This window comes from Antedon mediterranea, chromosome 4, assembly GCF_964355755.1.
Source record: "Antedon mediterranea chromosome 4, ecAntMedi1.1, whole genome shotgun sequence".
NCBI lineage: Eukaryota > Metazoa > Echinodermata > Crinoidea > Comatulida > Antedonidae > Antedon > Antedon mediterranea.
Window position 1 is genome coordinate 3030755 of NC_092673.1, and position 26143 is coordinate 3056897.

General features: G+C 35.6%; 1 protein-coding gene across 1 annotated transcript; it reads right to left on the bottom strand.

The window, feature by feature from the left end:
• LOC140046268 (cilia- and flagella-associated protein 43-like) lies at positions 1–26028 on the bottom strand. Its single transcript, XM_072090847.1, has 34 exons — positions 25919–26028; positions 25051–25304; positions 24762–24858; positions 24402–24569; positions 23673–24043; positions 21694–21785; positions 21392–21523; positions 20725–20841; positions 20402–20482; positions 19910–20162; positions 19189–19341; positions 18145–18329; positions 17523–17803; positions 17148–17328; positions 16683–16778; positions 16474–16551; positions 16078–16203; positions 15533–15637; positions 14785–14901; positions 14505–14549; positions 14211–14378; positions 13732–13938; positions 13468–13638; positions 12966–13094; positions 12443–12562; positions 12016–12299; positions 10811–11036; positions 10432–10544; positions 9697–9856; positions 2662–2735; positions 2024–2114; positions 1614–1694; positions 1005–1158; positions 1–435 (listed from the first exon to the last, which is right to left on the bottom strand). The coding sequence occupies exons 1-34, from the start codon at positions 25945–25947 to the stop codon at positions 266–268; spliced, it is 5109 nt and encodes a 1702-aa protein (XP_071946948.1). The 5' UTR covers positions 25948–26028; the 3' UTR covers positions 1–265.
• Positions 26029–26143: the final 115 nt, after the last annotated feature.

Consider the following 26143-nt stretch of genomic DNA (forward strand, 5'->3'; position numbering starts at 1 on the left):
AGATACAAGGTAAAATAAAAAAGAAACATTCATCCAATCACAAAGCAGAATATATATAGAGTTAAGAGATATATTAATATATATAATAATAGAGTATAATCAGGCCTACATATTTGAATACAAATTATTTATCAACAATTCTTTTTTAATTTATAGGCTGGACAGATTTAACTGAATTAAATATACTGTATATATTTTATTGAATATTACAAAATGAAGGCACAACCTGTATTTTAAGTTGTCAATACAAAAACCAAAGCTAGGCCTAACGTTCAAGTTGTACTAAGGCAGGGAATGTTCTCATTCGAAGCCTTTCTACCTCTGCTCTCAGTACAGCTACTTCTTGTGCTTGGGCTTTGGCCAGATCAACAAGTTTTCTTCTCTGTACAATGTCTTTCATTCTTTTCTCAGCTGCTGTTTCATCTCTGGCTGAAGCTATATTTAAAAAGAACTTCTATTTATATAAACCTTACAAAAGAACTTCATAAAACCTTTTCACCATGAAAGCCTTTTGTTTTTAAGTACAGAAATGGCAATTGAAGACTATATCCATGTCTTATCCTTAAGCTCTCTCTGCACAAACTAGTGTGACAAAAAAGGTGTGATGTGCCCAAATATGGTAGTAATATGACATCATTGTTTGTTTGTTTGTTTTATTAGTTTCTCCACACATTTTAAAATAAAAGATAAAAATTACAAATTGCAAAAAGAAAATCATCATCATCATGTCTACATATGGGCAAATCACATTTTGATAGTATAGACAGAGCTTAAGATGAAGAACAAAGTGAAAACCCCATATTGCACATTCAACAGTCAAATTGAAAAGTTTAAATAATTTTAATTATTAAAAATGCAATTTTGTGCATAGCTACTGTTTAAAATAACTCCCTCCTGGGGACGATCAAAGCATATTGATCGAAACGTCGAGAAACTCAACAGTTCTTTTCAGAACTAATACACGTGGTGTACCGCAAACTTTATATCAACAAAAGCTTTCTTACCGTTAACCTCATTGATATGTTTCCGTTCAGACACGCATACTATCATTTCTTGCAGTTCGCCTTCCACTTTTGTATTTTCTTGTTCTTTCTTACGGATGCCTTTCCGTAGTGTGGATAGTATAGCTTTCTTTTCTTTAACATTTTTTTCATGATGCTAATAAAACCCAGAATAGAAGTTACAAACACTTTGTACAACACAACTAGACTGTTGCACTTTCAAAAAACAAATCTGTAGTGTGTGCAATCTATAGCTTTTCTACTCCGCATCCAAAATCGTACAGTTGCGTTTTTTTAAAGGCTCAATGTAAATGTAAATACATAGCCATAAAATCGGCAAGGGTTTGGGGCTCATTTGCTCCATGGTTCTGTTGGTAGAATGTGTTTTCTCGGTTACGCACTATACACCATAAGTCCAGTGTACACATCTAGCTCACGTGCACTTTAAAGAACCTAGTACATCTTTCAAGACGAGTATAGAGTAACCCCGGTGTACTAGTACATCACAGCCACTAATCATAACTGGGCCCTCTGGGAAACCAGTCTTTCACTGAAGAGGTTACCCAGTATAAATTAAAAAAAATAAATATAAATGATGATGACAATAGTTACCCCTCTTTGGTTATCCAGGGTTTGTTCTAATGCACTGATCTCCTGTTGTTTCCTTGCTTCATGATCATCATTGTGGAGATACTAAAATCAAAACAAACGAATTTATGATTTGTTAACACTTGAGAATGATTTTCCAATAAGTGCAGTTTTATGCACAAATCAAAACCATGGTATGCACATGTGTATTCATATTTTCAATAAAAAAAATTCGCAACCAATCAGTTCAGAAATGATTCACATGATTAGATTTGTCTACGAGAAAACCAAAAGTAATTGGTGAGATGTTTTGTCCTAATAATTTGTCAGAGTAGAGCAAAACATCTGACCAATTACTCGAACACCCTGACGCAAAGCTACTCCAAAGTAGTCACAAACAATTACAAAAACAAAAAGAAATTGATTCAACTCACATCTTGTATTTGTCTAGAAACCTTCAACATCTGAATGTCTTTAGCTCTGTTCAGTAAATCTTCTATCTCCATCACCATTTTCTTGTGCTCCCTTTAAAAAATGAAGAATGTTAAAATGATTGTTGATATAGATTTGAAGGTCGTGATGGCATTTTGCATCCATCAACCTCATGGATGTTGTGGAGAATGTGTCTTTGCTGGGAATATTTCACTTTTGTATCTTTATTCACAATTCACAATTTCATTTACAATGTTCAATAGTGTACCAAAAGAAGCGGGTGCTTGCAGTTTGGTAAGTACATACATGCCAGACAACATTCATAAACAAAAAACAACATGGATCGCCCACGACCGGTCAGCACCGTTTGGAGTCGGAATTAGATGGCATACCATTGTGAAGACCATGTATCACAACTCAGTGCCATTTGACCAAAGATGATTAGTGATATCAAAGTTTGTATTCTCAGTGAATCTGACCAGCGAATTTGGAATTGCATCATTCATTCATTCATTCATTCATCTTTTATTTCGGAAAAAAAAAATTCTCCAATTCTCAGTATTACTTCTTGTAGGTTTTTGGTATATATGACACTAAGATGTTTGTATCAAATGTTCTGTTAATGTTGCTCTATACTTACCACTCTAGTATGTGAATTCCTTTCCTGAAGTCTTTACTCTCTGTCATTGCTGACATCTTTTGCTCTCCCAATTGCTAAGAAGAATTAATACATTCATAATTGATACATTAATAATTGATAATGAAAATACTACAAAATTTCAAGAGAATATGTAATATATATGTAGCGATACTCTAAAAGCAGTATTATTATTTTATTGTATTTAAGTTCATATTTACTTAGTAGCTTGTATATCCTCAATGATCATGCCTTAGTTTGATTTTACACATTCCAATCTCTGAATTAATTAAGACTGTACCTCCTTTATCTAGGTTTCCATAACAACTGGTCCATTTTGTGGGTTTTGTGGTGGGGAATAAGAAAGTTTTATAGCCTGTGTTATCTAGAAATACTGTGAAATTGGATAGATGAGTCAGATCTGTGTAGTTAGTATTGAGTTTTAAAAGTAAGCAGTTGTGTTATAATTAATAAAAGCATTTTGTATTGGAATTCTGTGTTTTATCGATTTTGTAGCTGAAATTGAGAACCTGGGTTTAAGTTATCATTGTCATTATTTTGTGAAGAGCTACAATTGGTGCCGTGACCAGGATTTTTTTGTTAAACAAATTTTAATCTACAATGGAATATACTGTATTGGATATGACAGGATATGAAGATACCCGATGTGAAACTGTTCAACCAGAAAATTCGCCATTGTGGGAGAGAAATAGTTACTATACTACCCCGATGAGACCGGATGTGTCTCAAAGCCTAGAAACTCCAGGCCAACCTCGATTACCAAGACCAGTTCAGGGGTATAATACAGCGGTAAAACCATTATTACCAGTGCCAAAATCAGTACAAATTTACACCCCGGCACACCAACTAAAAGGAGTACCAATATTTACGGGACAATCACCCAACCTACTGATTGAGGATTGGACCAGAGATGTTCAACATATCTTAAGCTGTAGCAACATGCCTAGTCACCTACAGTTTTCAACAATAGTTAGAAATCTGGGAGGAACTGCACGGAAGCTGGTGTTGAACTTACCGAGAGAATGCCAGACACCAGAAAGAGCATTCAAAGAACTAAAAGAACAATTCGGAAATGTGTCCTCTGGTGACCCCTTATCTGATTTCTACCAGAGAACACAAAGACAGGGTGAGTCTGCTAGTTTTTATGCCATTGAACTAGAAGCAGTATTACGAGATGTGGAGGAGAAACTTGGGCGAGGTCCCATGTATGAAAGGGATCGAATGTTGACACAACAATTAATGCGGGGAATGTACGATCAAGAAGTAGTTGGACGAATAGCGCCCATGAGACCGAGGTCTATGACATTTCATTCTGTTCTATCAGAGATAAGACTACTAGAACGAGAACGAAAGCAGCAACCGTGCGCACCACACCTAGTAGCCCCTCCCATAACGCCGACAAATATTAAAGGTTCCGGTGAGGACGCGTCCATGCACAGATTAGTTACGGAGATGAAGAGGAAAATAAGCTTTCTTACCGCTAAACTTGAGGCAAAGGAAGCGGCGCAGCAACGGCCCAACACGACACAACCTAGGGCACTAGAATGCTACGGCTGCGGCCAAATTGGACACATTCGACGATTTTGCCCAAATGCGCCGACGGGAAACGGCAGGTCACCACAACAGTAGGGTGGGTTGGTGGTGAAAAGCACACACCCAAAGGACAGACATATCTTGTCGGGCCAACCAATCAAGCAGAAATATCAATTCATGGAGTAAAATGTAACGCCCTTATTGATTCAGGCTCACAGATATCAACTATAACTATTGAATTATATAACAAAATTCCGGAATTAAAATCACAAGTTATGGAACGCTCAACCATAGAAGTTATAGCGGCAAATGGCCAGAGTGTCCCGTACTATGGAATTATTAATAGCGACATCAATATACTCAATAAAACATACTCCGCTGTTCCCGTGTTTGTAGTCCCGAACAGTAAATACCGCAAAACTATCCCCGTTCTGATTGGGACCAATGTTCTACGTGCACAGAAAAACGACAAACACAACATAAAATGCAAAGATGCAGCCTTTGTAGCAGCATTTGCGCAAATGGAGAAAAATATACAACCAGAAAATGTTGGCAGAGCTGTATACTTTAATAGACACCCTGCTCGCATAAACCCAAATCAACAAATTGATATACAATGTACTGCAGTGTGGTCTAAAGATAAAATATCAACTGTGCTTGTTGAGCCATTTGGAAGTACTACAAACTTTCTCGTTGGTCGTTCAGTATCCCACATCCGGCGAAACAATATAGTTACAGTGCGACTCTGCAATGTATCTGACAAACCAATCTTTTTGCACCACAACACCACGGTAGCGACTCTATCTCAAATTGCAAGTTTGGACACTTACGATGTTACAGGTGGTATTAGCCAACTTAATATCACATCACAAACTGTTCTGCCAGATCTTTCAGAATCAGACATTAAAACTGACTCTGAACACAAAGCACTAAAATCACTGTTAGACAAATACTCGGATGTTTTCTCAAAGGACGCAAACGATTTTGGCCATACTAAGGCCATATATCACCATATACCACTTATTGACAACCAACCATTTAGACTACCCTTTCGCCGCATCCCACCGTCGCAATATCAAGAAGTGCGCTCGCATATCAATGGTATGTTAGAGGCTGGCGCCATTCGACCAAGCAAAAGCCCATATGCTTCACCGATGGTGATTGTTCGCAAGAAGGATGGGTCAATGCGCATATGTATCGATTTTAGAAAACTTAATTCTAAAACAGTAAGAGATGCGTTTCCAATACCCAGGATAGATGAAGCTATGGATGCTCTGGGTAAGGCCAAAATCTTCTCTACATTAGATTTGACTAGCGGCTATTGGCAGGTAGAGGTAGCAGAAGAAGATAAACCAAAAACAGCATTTACAACACCAATGGGTTTATTTGAGTGTAACCGAATGCCATTTGGACTCCAAAACGCACCGGCGACGTTTCAACGTTTGATGATGTCGTGCTTTGGTGACCAAAACTTTTCTACTTTGTTAATATACTTGGACGATATCATTATTTTTTCTAATAACTTTCAAGAACATTTAGAGAGACTGGAAACTGTTTTCAAACGTCTAAGAGAAAATGGTTTGAAGTTAAAGCCTTCAAAATGCTCCCTCCTTCGATCTGAGGTTAATTATTTGGGCCACATTGTATCAGCCGAGGGGATTCATGCCGACCCTGCTAAAACAGCGCAAGTCGACAGCTGGCCCACGCCGGTTGACCGCAAACAAGTTCTTCAATTTTTGGGATTTACCGGCTATTACAGACGGTTTATCAGCCAGTATTCGGAGATAGCTGCGCCGTTATATGCACTAACGTGCGGCGACCCACGACGAAAGAAAAAGAATGGCAGAAAGGCAATGAATGCCAAACCACCACCATTTGTATGGACTTCAGAATGCGACAAAGCATTTTCACTTCTTAAACGCCTGTTGACAAATGCTCCAATCCTAGCGTACCCTGACTACAATTTGCCGTTTCTTTTGGAAACGGATGCTTCTGGTATCGGTCTGGGAGCCGTTATTTCACAAGTACAAAATGGCACGCCAAGAGTCATTGCTTACGCAAGTCGTAGCCTTCGCCCATCTGAATCTCGCTATCCGGCGCACAAATTGGAGTTCCTGGCTCTAAAATGGGCTGTCACTAACAAATTTCGAGAATACCTCATTGGAAATCACTTTACAGTACTGACTGATAATAATCCGTTGTTGTACGTTCTATCCACAGCGAAATTAGATGCGACTGGTCAACGCTGGGTGGCTGCCCTAAGCCAGTTCGATTTTGATATAAAGTACCGCCCGGGAAAAAGCAACGCAGCAGCTGACGCGTTATCTCGCAGGAAAGACGTACCGTGTGAACTGGTCACTGCGGTTCTCTCAGGATCTGCCCCTGTGAATCCGTGTCTGTATGTCCAACCACAAATTGTACAGTGTCAGGCCCACACCAGAAGCAAATCTCGTATCGACAACACTGATGCTGCTGGGGATCCAGTGCAAGCCCCTGATGTTAACACAAATCATGGTTTTGCGCCTGTCCCAAATCTTTCGCAAGCGGACATATCCCGTCTCCAGAAGGAGGACGATGTGCTTGACCGTGTGACATTCTTCCTCCGACGCAATCAAAAGCCATCAGCAGCAGAGCGTCGACTTGAACATCCGAATGTCATCTGTTTACTCAGACAATGGAATCGCCTAAAGTTCAAAAACAACATATTATATAGGACCACCAATATCAACACTGGAGAAGCATGCGATCAGCTTGTATTACCAACGTCTAAACACAAACTTGCTTTTGAACACCTGCATGACAACATTGGGCATTTGGGTTATGAGCGTACCATCGATATGATTCGGCGAAGATTTTATTGGCCTAAGATGGCATCCGACATTAAGACCTGGTGTGACACATGTCAACGGTGCTGTCTTCGAAAAACTTCACCAAATGTGAAACGTGCGCCCCTCGTGAATATTCACACTTACGAACCAATGGAACTACTATGCATCGACTTCCTTGGTCTGGAACGGTCGAAAGGAGGTTATGAAAATGTTTTAGTTATCACCGATCATTTCACCCGATATGCCTTAGCGTACCCAACAAAAAACCAGACGGCTGAAACTGTTGCCAAGGTACTATTTCAGAACGTATTTAGACATTATGGTTTCCCAAAACGTATACACTCCGATCAAGGGCGTAATTTTGAAAGCGCAATAATTAAATCTGTGTGCAAGGTCGCCGGAATAGCAAAGTCGCGTACTACACCCTACCACCCAATGGGTAACGGAACTACGGAGAGATTTAATAGAACACTAATCGACATGCTGGGTACACTCTCACTAGATCGTAAACAGGACTGGAAGGAATATGTTAGCGATATGGCACATGCATATAATTGTACTAAACACGATTCCACGGGTTATGCACCATTTTACTTAATGTTTGGCCGACATGCCAATCTGCCAATTGATGTAATGTTTGGACTTGATAGCAATAATCATAATAGTGATGACGATGATTATGATGAGTTGGTCTTACACTTTCGCGAGCGATTAAAGCTGGTCTATGACCAAGCAGCCAAATCTTCCATGAAAGCCAAAGACAAACAGAAACGCGAGTATGACAAAAAGACAACTCAAGCTCCTTTGGAATTGGGCGACCGCGTCCTGGTGCAAAAGAAACATATTATCGGGAAACAAAAACTCGTAGACAGATGGGAGGAAACCCCATATGTCGTGTTGTTCAAACATCCAAATATTCCAGTGTACAAAGTTGAAAACGCGGATGGTCGTCAGCGGACATTACATAGAAATCTACTGACTCCATGTATGTTTTTGCCATTGGATTTATCAACTCCGACGCCAGACCAAAGCGCTCCACCCTCACCAAATGCCGATGCCAGCACCAGCAACATAGTACCATCTCATTGTCTTTCGCTAAACCCATACGCATCTCCGTTTGTATCGTTGTCGCCGCCAAATAAACGATTTGTAAATAATATAGATACATTGGATAATAGACTCATACCTCAATCTTCTCAAACACCGTCTATTATGTTTGAATATGACTTGGATTAAAGTGAACACTGGAACACTTTTTAAATTTTTTTTCACTGACTTTTTGGACACTTTCATATGACTATTTGATGACATGTAATTGTTTGAACTATATTGTATATTTTTATGTATTTTCATGAACTACTTGATTAACGTCGGGGGCGACGTTTCAGATGGGAGGGGTGAGTGAGATGTCATCCCTTCCAATCGCCTATTGAACTTAATTGATATACTTTACGTATTAAATTAAATTAACTTTAAAAAAATGTATAAACAAAGCATAATGAAGGTAGTATTACCGTATACTGTAGTTAAGTGGTTACCCATAGTGATGGTATTGTAGTACCGGTAGTAATTTAAATCATTCCTTATGTTTATTCATCGTTTCATACCGAGTAAGTATTTACTAGGTCAATTTGAGTCTGAACAGCAAGTACTGCGCTGTACAATTTCATTTTAGAATGGAATGTATCTTATATTTTATAGTATTCATGATGTAATGATACAGTTAATAATAGACAGTTAATAATAGACAGTTTGCAATGGTTGGTAATATGTGACTGTTTCAGGTGGTAATGAACCGCACTACTAATAAGTTTGTTTTATACAGTATTATCATAGATAAGTTTTGTTTATTTTGATGTTTCCTCATTTTATGCCTTTTTAATAGTTTGTAGAGTTTGTAGTTTTAGTATAATTCCTAATTAAGACTAGATTATTCGGCAAGTCTCCCTCGGTTTTGAAGCAGGCGAACGTCGTGGACGACGTTCAAGAAAGGAGGGGTGGATGTAGCGATACTCTAAAAGCAGTATTATTATTTTATTGTATTTAAGTTCATATTTACTTAGTAGCTTGTATATCCTCAATGATCATGCCTTAGTTTGATTTTACACATTCCAATCTCTGAATTAATTAAGACTGTACCTCCTTTATCTAGGTTTCCATAACAACTGGTCCATTTTGTGGGTTTTGTGGTGGGGAATAAGAAAGTTTTATAGCCTGTGTTATCTAGAAATACTGTGAAATTGGATAGATGAGTCAGATCTGTGTAGTTAGTATTGAGTTTTAAAAGTAAGCAGTTGTGTTATAATTAATAAAAGCATTTTGTATTGGAATTCTGTGTTTTATCGATTTTGTAGCTGAAATTGAGAACCTGGGTTTAAGTTATCATTGTCATTATTTTGTGAAGAGCTACATATATCATAAAAAAATGTAATTTAAAGCACAAAATACTTATGGTATTGGTTAAAATTAACCATTTCTTGTGTCTTTTTATAAGTGAAACAATTTTATTTAAACTGCAAAATGGCCTATTTAAAGTCTGATTTTATTAATCTTTATTTTTCATGCTTTTGGGGGACAATACATCTTTAAACTAAAAAGCAAAATGGCAAATATCCATGATAATTAACATACACTTTAAGAACATTAATTGGCTTACCCTTATGGTACCATTTAAGTCTTCTACAACACTTCGATGAATAAGAATGCTGTCACGATAGTTTGGAATAAACTGACCGCTATCAATTTCAACCTGTCCTTGCTTCAGCATGAATTGCACTTCAAGATTACAGTTAAATCGCATACGAGATTCACGCAATCTAATAATACAACATTTGTACATAATAATTATTTATCTGATTACTGTATATCCTCTGGTATAATCCCACCCCCTAGAACACAACTATTGGGCCAACTTTGTGGGGTGGGACTATACCCGGGGAAATGTTGGTTCAGGAAAAAAATGATTGTTAAGCATTTCTTTAAAAACTTATCTAAACTGGCTAGAAAGAGGCCTACATCCACACCAAAAGTCAATACTGGGACTATAATACCAGTATAAAGTTGATAATCAACATTATTATTGTATACATGAAAGGGATTTGAATATAACTGTGTAAATGATAATATTATAACCATAATAACATAATAATCATGATCGTAACCTTAAAAGGTCAGGTGTTCTGATGATGATTATGTGACGAGATGACAAGGATAATAAAAAATGATGGTAAAGCTCTGTCTACACTATCAAACTAGTTTGACAAAAAAGTGTGATGTGCCCAAATATGGTAGTGATATGACATCATCATTTCACATTTTTTTCCACACACGTTTGATAGTGTAGACAGAGCTTTAGGGGAATACAATTATCTTTGTTGGCATTTTTACTTACTGATTCAACTCATCCATTGTGTCATCCATCTCTCTTTTTAGTTTTTCATCTTCATCTTGTCTTAGCTGTAGAAAAGCATTCATATCTGCTAGAGTCAAAGCTTGTGCTTTAACCTGAAGAAAAATGAAAAATAAAGAATGTTACTTATTTGTGAACATTTTAAATATTTTTGATTGAGGACTACCATTTTTTCATATTTAGTCGAGTATTTGAAACTTTAAAGCTCTGTCCACACTATCATACTTTATGTGATGTGCCCATATATGAATATGATGATGTCATATCACTACCATATTTGGGCACATCACGCTTTTTTTGTGAAACTAGTTTGACAGAGCTTTAGTAGTACTCAATGTAACATTTGAATATAAAAACATACCTCATGTTCACTTTTAACCTTTAACCTTCGTGCGGCGCACACACGTTTCCATACAGACAATTCCACATCCTCTGGCATGTGTGATGGGTCATCAAATTCATCCAGTTGTTTGAGAGTGATTTCTAGAGTACCTGCTTGACGTGCAGATAAAGGTCTTTCTCCATACGGGTTGGTTGTAGTTTGTTGGTTCATCTTGGAGTCTGTGTGGTGAAGGCGCCTTTGACCTCTGCAAAAATTAATATCCATTAAAAGAAGTAAAGAAATAAGCTGCTTAAAAAAAATAAAATCAACAATTACATTTACAGAAGTATAGGAACATAAATTGTAAAGCTCTGTCTACATTATCAAATTAGTTTGACAAAAAAAGTGTGGTGTGCCCAAATATGGTAGTGATATGACATCATCCTATCCATATATGGGCACATCACATAAAGTATGATAGTGTAGACAGAGCTTTATACGGTAGAATTTCTTTCGGACACTGCTATTCAACAGAGTATTAAAGTGAAACCTATGAACGAGTGCATATATATGTTTTGACAATATGGTCTTTACTTTAAAGTGTCAATTAAGCCCTGATGATACAACATCATCATGTCCATATATGGGTCCCTCATATTTGTCACATAAAGTTTGATTATGTAGACAGAGCTTTAAAAAGAACCTTCATATTATGTTCCATTCTATTCTATACAGGTTTTTATATGGCGCCCTACGAAGAACAGAGCGCCTAACAATACTTAGTAGTTAATTAAAAAGAAAAGGTTTAAGTCCGAGGGCTGATCACGTTCACACGCAAAGACCAGCCGCACCGCCTTGTTCCTTTGAACATTTTTTATTTGATTAAGTTTAACCGTGACCAGCTTTCATTTAATTACAGGTGTCGACTTCGCTCCTCTAATGATCCCACCCGACTTTTCGTTCCACGATCTAATTGGAAAGCTGGTGACAATGCTTTTTCTGTCGCAGCTCCGCGGATCTGGAACGCGCTACCTGTCGATTTGAGAGGAGCGAATTCGGCACCTCTATTTAAACGTCAACTTTAAACTTTTCTTTTGAATTAATTACTAAGTATTGTAAGGCGCTCTGTTCTTTGTAGGGCGCCATATAAAAACCTGTATAGAATAGAATAGAATAGAATCGCTGTAATCGTTTAAGATCAACTTCGCGGGCATCAAGCAAGAGCGAGTTGACCATATACAAACCTTGGTTTCTTGCGATATAACTTATAGAGCTGTTCCACAAGCAAACTATTGACATCATGGAATTCCTTATGGAAGTTCTTATCCAGAACTTTATCTTCAGCAACACGGATATCATAAGTATCCCGATAATCCTGTACTCTTTGTTTGGTTTGAGCAACTGCTTGTACAGTCAACACCTTTCTCATCTTCCTATCCTCAAGCTGACGAAGAAGTTCTTCTTCTCTGGTGCTTAGTTCCTCCTCAATCAAGAGAGAGAGATTCAAGCGCAAGATCTTTAGCTCCTCCTAATATAAAGAAAATAAGTATCATCATCATATATGTTTTTCTTATCTTCTTAACTCTATTAAACAAAAAGAGCATAATTTTACATTAATTTCATAAAACATAACTCTTCTTTTGTATTCTACAAAACAGAATCATTTTTTACCTGAAAAATGACCATCTCAACTTTAATTTTCTTGAGGAATATTTCGACCATCTTGTCATCAAAATTAGAAGTGGTGTCACTAATAATTGTCTGCAGTTTCTTCAGTTCTGCCTCAAGAGTCTGCAGTTAAAACAAAAACCTTAATGATTACCATTCAACATTATGAGCCCTAATCTTGGTAAGTGTGATGTAACAAACATCAAACTCACTTGAAGGTGTATAAATAATAATAATAGGTCATTCTTATATAGCGCATATAAGCAAGCTCTCAATGCGCTGACACATTATTACGTCAGTCATTTTGGATCAAACATTCTCCCATAATGCAGCTAGTAATCAGCGCAAAGTTGTGTCTTGATCTAACCAGTACCCATTTTATACACCTGGGTGGAGAGAGGCAAATGATGTAAGTAAAGTATCTTGCCTAAGGATACAAGCAATGCGGCGAGAGTTGGATTTGAACCACAATCTCATAATCAGTAATCCAACGTCCAACACACTGCGCCGCATTGTTGGAACTAACCTTTCTATACTTTTCTCGTTCTTCGTTTAATTCCTTCACTTTTCTTTCATATTCCTTTGCCATCTTTTGCTCTTCTTCTGACCACTCATCTTGTGGTTTGTTGACAATGAATGTTGGTTGAGGAACATCCTAGACAGAGAAGAGAACAAGAAAATTATATGAAAGTAAGGACATGAGGTATTTTTTATGAATTTATTCAACCTCTCACTAAGATGAGCTAGATGTAGTCCTTATCCGAGAAGACTTGTTCTACCACCAGAATCATGGAGCGAGTGAGCCTCAAACCCGTGCCGATGTTATGGTTACGTAATTACGGTTCCACTGTCTTTAATCGCCACTCACTCGCTGCGGTACAATGTCCGACTGAAGGAACAGCATTAAACTACCTCTTACGGCAGAACTATCAGACAGGGAACAGTTCATGATTATTAGATGATGTCAACATACACATTGTTTTATATTTTCACTTGTGTGTTCAACAATACATAATTTTGAAACATACCTTCTTTAACTCGTCCTCTTTCTTCACTTCCAGCACACCTCCCATCATCATTTCACGACCTCGTACTAGGTCGTTATCACCTTTCTCCAGGAGACGGCGCTGTTCTTCGATTTGCCTCTCATCGTCTAGTTTGGCTTGTTGTTCAGGAGTGATGAACTTTTCAACTTTGACCTATGAAAAAAAGATGGCCAATAAAATAATAATAACTATATATATATTACATGTTGTAGGTTGTCTATTGGGTTTTCAAACCCTTTATTTTACCTCTTTTTCTTCTACTGTAAGTAGCTTCTCAGGTTTTTCATCCTCATCCATTTCTGGCTCCCATAATTCTTCACTAGAGTTCAGATCTTTCAGAATTTTTGATATGCGAGAATTACGATCACCAATGCGAGCAATTTCTTGCTCTTTTTGTCGGTAAACTTCGTCAAACTCAGAATTGAAAGCCACTTTGATTCTATAAATAGCATCCTATCAAAGACAGAATAAAGAACATTAACTCATTAAGTATTGCTATAAAGCCTGGTCTACACTATAAAAAAAAATGTGATGTGCCCATACAGTATATGAACATGATGATGTCATATCACTACCAAATTTAGGCATATCAGTACCATATTTGGACATATCAGACTTTTTTTTTTTTTTTAACATTATCTCTTTATCATTAGAGTCATGTGTTTCAAGAACACTTTACTGAATGAATGATAATTTTCAATTAAAACAAAATTAAAGAAACCAACCTTTAACAGTATAATCTGGTTTCGTTTCTGCTGTCTGGTGTGTAGTTCAAACTGGCTGTAAAAGTAGTCGCTAGCCCCTCCATACTGCGCACCAAGACTACCGGTAGTGGAGGGTTGTTCTGCACCATCACCTTCAACCGACTCATCATCTGCTTCCTCATTTTCAGTCTAATCGATAATAAAAAACATAAAATTGTACCCAGATGTACCCGGATTTCCATACAGAACAAAATATACATTACAAACTTTAAAAAACTTGTTTTTATTAAATCAAATGAATAAATGCAAGTTTACCTTAGTTGTTTGCTTGAATTGTGATTCCATTATCTCCTTTCTTGCCTTTAACAATAAAACAAATAGCAACATATGTTGGTATATATTTTTACAATGATAATATAGATTCTCAACTTTGGGCCTTAAGTGATTGCCTACTAGTAAGTAAGGTTTTCTTAAATATTATTATACAAATTTTGCCCCTTTAATTCTCCAAATATCATGCAATGTTCAACAAAACCATGGATACTCCATGAACAAAACTGATTGTTGAAAGAAAAGCACAAGTTCAGTAACTAACCATTATCTCTGCAATTTCAATTTGCCTCAGCTTAGTGATGCATGCAAGTTCTTCTTTCTCATCATTTGTTCGTTTTCGCATTGGATAGTTGCTTACTTCAAGATTTGAGTGGAAAGCCTACCATAATAAAACATGTCATCAAATGTCATCATGTTTATCTATTCCTAGTGACTTTAAAACAGTTATAGAAGATACCAACTTTATTCACATCATCATACATAAATAGTACAATAAAATATGTATGTGTGTGTGTGAAAAAGAGCCAAAAAATAGCTTTCGCTAATCAAGGTTTGACTCCAGTCACAAAAAAATAAATTAGTCATAATGCATACATTTTCATCTATCAACAATAATTCCATAAGAAAGAAACAGCAACTATATGAAAGAAATAACGTAAACAAGGGCTAACATTAATATTTTTGTAAAAGTAAACATTTAACTTCATTTATGAATTTAAATCTAGAAGAGGTACATTTTATAACTAAGGGTAAATTATTCCAAAGTTGAGCTCCATTAAAAGAAATTCTAAATTTACCAGCATCTGTGCGAGCTTTCGGAATTGCAAAATTAAATCTATTACTAAAGTGTGATAACAAAAAGTGTGATGTGCTAAAATATGGTAGTGATGCCCAAATATGGTAGTTATATGTCATATGTCCAGTTTTCAAATTGAATTGAAAAGTCTTCAAGGAAAATGAGTGTCTGGGTGTTTGAAAGAGTTTCATAACTTAAAATAATTTGAAATTACCTTGGTGCAACGACCTTTCACATTCATACTATCCCAGCATTCATTTTTTACCATTTCTTTGAGATAGCTCTTCGCAAGGTTTTCAAACTCGATATCTTCTCGCACCTGAAAACAAATCCCACAGTAAGAAATGAAAACTCACACAATTTTCTTAATCATAATGTTTTTTTCTTGAGCCTTGTTCACACTAGACTGTAACTTTTACAGGCAGTGGTTGGAAGAAATTTACCGTTTGTCTTAATCTAACTTTGAGGGTAATTGTAGCCAGTGTTCACACTATTTTTGGTAGACTTTTTTATAGCATTATCATTTTATTTGTTACTGAAAGTTGTTTCAATTATAATTCAAATTTTGCTAGTAGGATTAAATTAGAAAGAATGTGTATTTCATTTCATTTATTTTTATCTCCAAAATACAATATAAAAAAACGTGGACAAAGAACAAGAAATCATCACACAAAACCAGGCAGAGACATGATTCCTAAAAAGCGAACCTAATCACTATCTAGTAGGTCTCCTATTGTATGATTTGCAATAATCTTGTACCTTTTGTACTTGTTCATCTCCTTCACTCTGCAGCCTGGCCTGATCCTCAGTGTCAAGGTTAAACTCATGTCTTTCCAATCGCTCTATTTCAGGCAAAGAATCATTCTCTTTCATCATGCTTTGAATCTAAATGTAATAAATAAAAACAGAAGACCATATTAGCCCCGGGAGAAAGCATAGACTATTTGTGGTTTGCACAGCTAAAATAAGTTTTTCACTTTATGACTTTATGACCATATATTGTGGTTGTTACCATAATCAACTGTAGTTTCAACCAATATTGCAAAATAACAGAAAGATATCATCCTACCGTAAACTGGCACATTGCTATTGTAAATTAGAATAATAATAATAATCAACAATTTTAAATCGTTACAGTAGTAGCTGTAAACCAACCTGTCTCCTAAGGTCTCTGATTTCTGTTCGTAGAGTCTTCTTCTGCTCAGCAAATTCTTTATCTTCTTCACGAATTGCCTGTTGAAATCAAATAAAAAATCTTTTGTATGAACAATATAATTATCATAAAAGAAAATGTATCAATGGTGTACTTAATCAAAAGAAGAATGTTTAATAGGAAAGTAATACAATTGTAGAAATATAAGTACCTCCATGACTTTGACTTCCATCCAGGTGGGATCTCCCTTGGGTGTAGGAGTAGGTGTCACATATATTTGGTCATTTTCCATTGCTACTGTCTTCGGCTGTGAACAAATTTAAATCAATAAAATGTTTTCAAATAGCTATACTATTTTATAATAACAAATCATGTTTACATACATTTAGTAAGAGCAGTTAATTCTGTTCAGGCCTATGCCTGTTGCTTGCTCCTGGCATGATTGTGCTAGATATAACATGCCCAATATATATTATTATACAAATAAATTAATAAACTTATCCTAAAACAATACAAAGTGTATACAATTTCAATGGAAATACTGTCTTTGGTTTGTTTGTGATAAAATCACAATGCTTTACATGTGCATAGTCAAATGGTTATCTGCATACAAATCCCAATGTAAATATTGTCACAGTAGTATACCCAGTCCATAAAAACTAAAGCTTTAAAATACCTTGCTGCGCATGGCATCAGTTGACGCCTCTCTAGATACAGCGTTGGACTTCAAAGGTGACCAATCAGGCATCTCCGTCATTATCTCATCTTCTTTTTTGCATATAGAATGAAGTCTGGCTTTGTGAGAACGTGCCGACTCAATAGCTGTAGTCACCTTTCCTTTACCTGTAGCACTGAAGCTAAAAACAAAGAAGATAAAACAATTAAATTAAGGTTTAATATTGTTCTACGACACTCACAAATAATTTCCGTAATAGACAAAACAAGTATAGAAATGTAGAATCAATTTATTTTAGCTCTAATTATTGTTTTATATGCCAGATTATTAGTAAATTAAAAAAGATGTTAAATTGAGCAAATGCTGTAAACTTACTTCCAGGTGTAACACGTGAGGACACCATCTCCAACTCCACAGGTAAGCAGGTACATCCCATCTCTTGTGAAGCACATACGGCTTACGCCTCCACTGTGGAAGTTGTGAGCGTGCACTGAGACAGCACGCTCCAGCAGACCTAACTCTCGAACAAATACTCGACCATCACTTCCACCGCTTGCTACCCACTGGTGGTGAGGTGACATGGTGATAACACCTCCGGCCAATTCATGGTTTGAGCATGCTTGCTGTGGTTGCAAGTATGAAGCTTTGTTGTTGGCCTGAAACATAAACATATCATTATATATTAATTTGAATACAATACCAGAATGTTCCTTTAAAATTTAAAGGATTTAGAAGTTACAGATGTGTTAAGCGTTGTTCCCACTAGGACGCAACGCATGCAAAGTGCTTTATTGCATAATCACAAGTGGGAACCGACGACGCAACAGTACTGCAAACATCATAGGTTTGATTTTGAGGTGGGGGCAAACACAATTATTGGAAGGGCATTTTCTTATGTTGCGTAGGTTGCGTTACGTTGCACCACTAGTGTAAACCAAGCCTTAGTATGGTCATTGTTAGACTTAATTTAAAATTTTCATAAATTTTGTAAGCATACCTTCTTTGGTGCCTCCTCAGGGATACGAATTTCATGGAGCTGCTTGGAGTAATGTGGTAGTGTAAAGAGCTTCCGATCACCTGTAACAGCGCCTCCGTGGCTTGATTCATTCAGGTTGAAGTTCAGCTTCCCAATACTGTCTTCAAGAAGGTCCATTTTAAGACTTCCACAGTATTTACTCACATCTACAACAATACAAATGATGGAATTAGAAGTTAAAAAGGAATCAGCTATACTGAAGAAGTGCTATGTATTATAATCTGTATGGTCAAATGTTATATTTTATTTAATTTTTACCATATCTTTTTATTTATTTCATACGCATCCAACAGAAAGAACAAACTCGCCAATGTACAGGATGGATAAACTAATAATAAATAATACCTATAAAACCATTGTTGACACATATAACATTACAATAAAATCATTATAATATTCAGATTCAGATTCAGATAATATTTATTTAGATAATAATGAATGAATATATACAAAATAGAAAAAAGATATTAAAGTGAACATAGATAAAGCAGTAATTGGTAGTCATTATTATCATGGATCCCTTCTAGAAGTTAAAAACTTGTCTCGTAGGGACCCATAACAAAACACATTACTAAAAAAATAAAAATAACCTAGAATATATAATTATATAATTTAGGATAAAAAATTACAGTATAATAACATAACTAACATCTTCTTTATAAAAATTATTTAAATTATATTTCAATAGTTTCATGATAATTATAAATGAAATAACTACCGATATTGGTAAATGAAAAAAAAATATGTATACATAAATTATAATTCCAGTATATATATAGTATATACTATATATACATTATATATTGTAATCATTACGATACCATAATGATCATGATACCAAAGTGCCAATAAAGGTACAGGTTAAATTTCTGCAGTACCAGTGGCAAACACACTGAACAGCTGTGTACAGTTATATATAACATATTTTCATGTACGCTACTATCTTCGGTTACTACTTATAAAATACATTAATCGTTAAATAACATCAAATACAAAATTGCTTACTATCATTTAGGTCAGCTGGTACATCAAACAATGTAATCTTTGTAGCTCCTATGTTAATATCAGCATCATTGGATGTGTATGTTATCACAACTCTTACATCAGCATGCTTCTCTGCCATGTGGGTTGAAATACTCTCAACATGGCCTTCGATAGCTATAACAGAATAACAAAATCATTTGAAAAAATTTAAGAAAACTCAAAAGGATATGTTGAATATACACATACTCAATAGCTGGGTTCCTAAACTATGTGAGTGAGTAGTCGAGCGGTTAAGGCAGTGGAACGTAATTACGTAGCCCTTACATCGGCAAAGGGTTCACTCACTCCATAGTTTTGGTGGTAGAACAAGTTTTCTCGGATAAAGACTATAAACCATCCAGTGTACACATCTAGCTCATGTGCACTTTAAAGAACTCAGTACATCTTTCGAGACGAGTAGGGGGGTTACCCCGGTGTACATCGCAACCACTGACCATAACTGGGCCCTCTGGGAGACAAGTCTTTGACTGAAGAGGTTGAGTTAATAATGACAGCTTAATTTTGCTAATAACAGAGCTTATAATTAATGTTTTTCAATAGGAATTGGGTGAATTTTAAATGTTTGTTGATAAAGAGGCACCTTTACACATTGGCAAGATTCTCATTTTATCAGTACAGTATATGATCCTGGATATGGGCGTAAAATACTAATAATAATCAAAATATCAATTAAGACATGTACCTGTTTGTGCAAGGACTTTAAACATCATTGATGGTCTTGTATCTACAACAAACACATGTCCATCGTCGGAACCACTGAAAAGATACCGTCCCTCTGCATCATAGGTGAGCTGCATTACAGCGTGTTGGTGGACTCGCATACGCTCAACAATGCGAGGGTTTTCCATGTTGGTCACTTCAACCATATAGATATGGCCAGAGTGGGTGCCGACTGCTACAGAGTGAGAGGCTGGGCTACAAGCCAGACTACAACACTACAAATAAAATTCACATCTTTATTGAAATACATTTGAACATACAATAACAATATTTAAATGGCAAAATAAAGAGCTGAATAAACATATTAATGATATTCAGATCCAGATGTTCCTATCACGAACACATGGTCAACTCACATCCCAAAAAGTCACAATTCCCAGAAACACACACTTATTCAACCTACTGACAAATCAACTAAGCCAACACTCAGATATTAAACCAAATAAAATCTAACCTGCACAGCCAATGGTAAGGAGCCTACAAGTTGATTCTCTTCAATATCCCAAATTTGTAGTTCACCATCTTCACGTACAGTCTATATATATGATATATATATGTCATTGCCAGTTATTAATAATACTTTACAGTACAGTATTTATATTACTACATTACCATAAAAAAAAAATAAAAATAAAAATAAAACAAAAAAATATATATATATATGGACACGATGACATCATATCACAACCATATTTGGCCATATCACTACCATATTAGGGAACATCTAACTTGTTTTGTCAAACTAGTTTAAAAGTGTAGACTGAGCTTTATACTAACCACGCAGTGTTGTACTCCTGGATTTAACATATCCAGGCCAACAAAGTTTCCATGATGTGTATCCAAAATTAGCTCTGAAGTGCCTGGGCTACTGGTATCGTACAAGTTGATAGAACCCTACATCAAAACAAAATGTATTTTATTATACTACAACGTATTAAGTACAAACTTGCGTTGTTTGTATTTAAGATCCTAAATGACAGTGCTCCTGCTTATTTATCTGACCTTGTGGATCGTTACGAATCATCCCGCAGAGGCCTACGATCATTGTCACAAAACCTTCTTCAAGAGCGTAGAGCGAAAAATCAATGGGGTCAGAGATCTTTTTACGTTGCGGCCGCAAGTGTATGGAACAGCTTACCAGCAACAGTTAAATGCTCAACTAGTCTAAACAGTTTCAAGACCAACCTAAAGACGTCGCTATTCGCTGATGTTCTCGCATGTTGTTAATGCACAAAGCGCCATGAGCGCCACATGGGTGGAGGATACCGGCGCTATATAAGTTTTCATTTATTATTATTATTATTACAGTAGAACAATATCAAGACAATATGTTGTGAAGATCAGATTATTTAAGTAATTGGTTCTCACCTTTCGTTTTAAACACTTTAATTTTAATACACAACACAATTTCATAAATAATATGTATATGTGAAATAAATTTTACTTTTGAGCTTCCAATAGCCAGCTTGCTATATGTTGGAGACCAGCTGAGAGATGTGATTGGACTGTCAATAGGGCAGCTATCGGACACTTGTACCACACTCCCACTAATATCCAGACAACGTAACATTCCATCCTGTTCAAACACATAAATTAATTATTAAATCATGGCATTTAAGTGTAACACCAGACAATATTTATTTCTTTCTCTTCTACATCATGGTGATCCTATGCTCCTAATGCAATGTACTTCATACACATAAGAACAATTAATTACATATACAGTAATACATTAAATATCTGTACCTCTCCGCCAACAAACAGACCATCTCTGTGTAAAGTCATGCAGCTGAATGCCCCTTCACCAAGCCTCTGTGCATTATCTTCCTGTAATGATTCTGAAAAAAATGTAATCAAATATTACTTCATAGCTTGTGGAATGGAATAGAGCCACTGCAACCATGCCTATGACTTCCAAATATACTGTACAAGTTTAAAGGATCATTAGGTTATATGCATTAATGCATATAACCTCTTGATTCTGTCAGAATCTTTATTTATTTCTTTATTTATTTATTTATTTATTTATTCTTTCTTAGCACTATTTGTCCGTCCATTATCTTGATATCAGTTTCATCTAACTAAATCAATTTTTCAGAGTATATTCCTTATGGCCAGGAATCGATGTGGTTATATTTTCACGATGCGCAATCAAAAATTACGCGGTCTACGCGCGATTTTACGAAATCACGTTTGTAATCATATCTTCACAAGCATGAATCACAATTAAACAAAATTTGGTACTCATAAATTTCAGGTCATATTTCATCATATGGCAATACAATTACGTGCGTAGCGCATATAACGCTTGCGTACGCGCGCTTAAAATGTTCAAAATTGTCAAAATTTATTTTCGATGAAATTAAAGTACGTTTCAGGAAATTTTAAGCGTTTAAAAAATTGCCATGAGTGCGCAGATTTTTGCACGCGCACTGCGCGTTAAACGTTAATGCGCACTCTTTTTGCCCGATTTCTGTTTTACAATCTTTCTTTAATAATATCATCATATTTGATTCACGTTTCAACTCGAAATTGCGTTATACGAGCACGTCAAAAGTGACTGGCTACGCACGTATAAGTTAACAAAATGGTGAAAATATGCTAAATTTTAAAATTAATATATATCGTCAGAATGCAAGGGAACACCTACTTTTTATTTCATTTTCTTGAAGTGTATGCATCATATGTATGATATTATTATCAAATTAAGAGAACAAAAGTTGATTAAGTCATGATTAATTGCATATTAAATTTAAAAAAAATAATTTCGACAATCAAACAAATTATGACATTTTCTTAGGCCAAAATAACAAACTTAACATTAACTTTCTTCCTTCAAAAGTTCATATATTAAAGTTAAAAGTATATAGTTTGACAGTGCATCATTTGTTTACATTTTAAAGATGTCATCATAGTAAAAAATTATAATTCATTTCAGTATGTAATAATCTATTTGCACCAAAGTGGTTACTGCATAGAAAATACACGGAGGAATTTTTCTACAACTTTTAGTCAGTTGTGTATGGCTCGATGGTCTGTGCTCGTGTCTATGGCATTCAAGGTACCGAGATCGAGTCTCACCTTGGGAAACGAAATAAGATTTTTTTTTCATTATCCGTATTGTTTGTTCAAATTTATTTCTTAGTGTATAGATTATACGCATAATTTATAATGAAATCTAGATAAAAATTAACTTATGTCTTTATTATTATGTAACAACAAATGTGGTTTATGACATTATACGCATATGGATCTTTGATCGGATTGTGATACCGGCTATGGTGTTCGCGTTAGCAAGGTCCTATCATTATATTATAAATAATTAAAGATTATGAGAACATCAATCAATCAATATATCTTTTAAAAATCAATTATCTTTATTTAAATCAATGCATATAACCTATAATTCGTCATAGTGACGAATTAAATCTAGTTTAAATTGAATCATGCTCCATTTGTTTCAAGTATTTATGCACGATAATGCGGTACCAGATTATCATTTTAACTAAAACATTGAAAAAGTATATTTCTTAAGCTCTGTCTAGACACTATCAAACTTTATTAGACAAAATAATGTGATGTGCCCATATATGGACATGATGATGTCATATTACTACCATATTGAAGCATCACTACCATAAATGGGCACATCACACATTTTTTGTCAAATTACTCTGATAGTGTAGTCAGAGCTTTAGTTCATAAATTTGAATATCTGAACTCACCATCTATGACTGTAGGCATTTTCAGAATCGATGATTCCGTTTTAGTCCGATTCATCGTATTCTGTCTCTTCATTCCATCACTGTCCATTGTCTCAACATCGAAAGTTTCAGTATTTACAAGTAACAGCTGCCCTCCACGACAACCAACATACAGATCCCCACTCGGTGTCCAGCAATGAGAGCTTGGTACCACATGGTGCTTGTTCTCATCAAAGTCACCATCAAAGGTGTCTGTTAAGTCTCCGATGATTCCAGCGATGGCTGAAGACGGTAGAATTAAGTCATGGTTTGCTACTTTGCTACCTGGCCTGTCAATCAAGTCTCCTCCGGTTGATGGGCGTTTGCCATCTTCAAATGGTAAGCTCATTTTGCTATAAAATCAAATGTTATATTTATCAAACTAGATTAAATTAGACTAAGCCATATAAACTTAACACATATTTCTATAAAATTTACAACCATGTGAGGGTGTGTGGCTCAGTGTGTTGGAAGTTTGATTACTGATCATGCGATTGTGGTTCGAATCCAACGCTAGTCACATTGATGGTATTCATAGGAAAGACACCTTACTTACATTTGACTGATTTGCACTGATTACTAGCTGCATTATGGGAGTATGTTTCCAATGTTTGATCCCAAAAAATGACTGGGGTAATGTATTATGTGCAGTGCAGAGGTAAGCTTGTATGCACTATATAAGAATGAACTATTATTATAATTATTACTAACCTGGGTACCAAAAGGTACTGAGTATCAGCCTGTTGGATAGTACAAACTGTGACATGCTCATCTCCCAAGAAGCAAACTTTATGCCAGTCAGTAGGGTTGAAAGACAAGCTGTTACATCCCAGTAAACCTATATCTGTCTGGCAAAGAAGATCACCACTCTCCATGCTCCTAATATATATATTTAAAAACAGATAAATTAAGTTGATGCACTCTAGAAATGATGAAAGAAAGGAAGATAAGACACCATTTTAAGAGGAACATATTTTCGACAATAAGGATTGACTGGTTGAATAATGAATATAAGATTTATTGATTTACACATCAAGCAGTTTGTGATGTTTGCAAAGTTGATCCACTTACCATAACATTACTGAAAAGTCAGGAACTCCAGAACAACTGATTAGGTATGGATGAGAACTTGAGATTGTGAGGCAAGAATACTCAAGCTGGGCTCCATCTAAAAAAACAAAATTAAATATGAATTTGTTGTTGTGAGATGTTTTACTTTTAGCTTCATGTGTGAAATATTTTAGGGAGTGGTGTTAAAAATTCTATGACCTCACACTTGCTTAAGCTCTGTCTACACTATAAAAAAAAATGTGATGTGCCCATATATGGACATATCACTACCATATTTAAAAAAACATACCTTCACAAATAACTTTCTGAGTAAAACTTGGATAACTGAAGATGAATATTCTTGGACTAAGACAGTTTTCTGAAAATGCAACTAAATTTTGAGTTCCGCAGACAGTGAATGCACCAATGCCCTCGCCTGGAGAAGAATGAATAGCTTCATTCTTTGTTCTGATGTCTAAAAACTTAACAAAATTACCACAAGGATAGCAAATTGTGTTTTGGTTGATAAATAGTGCGTTCGACCCATTATATCCTTGTGCCCATCTGAAAAAAATAATAAAGTTTAAATATTACGTACTGCCTCAGTACTTTGAGATTGTTAACTAGCCTAGTAGGCCTAGGCCTATAGGCCTAGGCTAGGCCTATGATAAATTTTAAAAATGTAGTTTCTCCAATATAGGCAATGCACTGCGATGCTCATCATTTGCATTTTCATTAGGGCCTACTACTAGCCTAGCTAGACCTAAAAATTAATTATTGTTGCAACCAATAAGTTACATTAGTGGAATGGCATAGCCTAGCTAGGCTAACTGAAACTTGATTGATTGAATGAAATGAATGAATGGATTTGATAAATGATAGACACAAGCAACCAAAATATCCATCATTCATAATTATATAATAGTAATACTTAATAATAGTTAATATTGGCCCTAACACACATTCTGAACACACTTGAAAGTAATAATCACAATTTGTTTGTTTATATCTAGTCTAGGCCGAGGCCTGGGCTTCTAAAACAAGACAGACTGCACTACAATCGGCCGTGGCTGTTTGGTTGATGTGTATCATGTTGTGTGCAGACAGGGGCCTAGCTTTTCAATACAGGTTCTATTCAAATTATTGCATTTATATTTAGTATCTGTAGATGCACTTACGAAATGTTTAAAGATCCTATTTCATCCATGTTTATTAAAAACAATCAACATTACATTTAACCCAGTGGAATATTAATGAAATAAAACACGAATAAATGTATAAATTTCTGCGTCCGTGTTACCATGGGTACAAATTACACATGCGCAATTATTGTAAGGTCAAAACAAACATATATTTATTAAATAAACTAAAAAACCATTGATTGGACTTACATATATGTATAA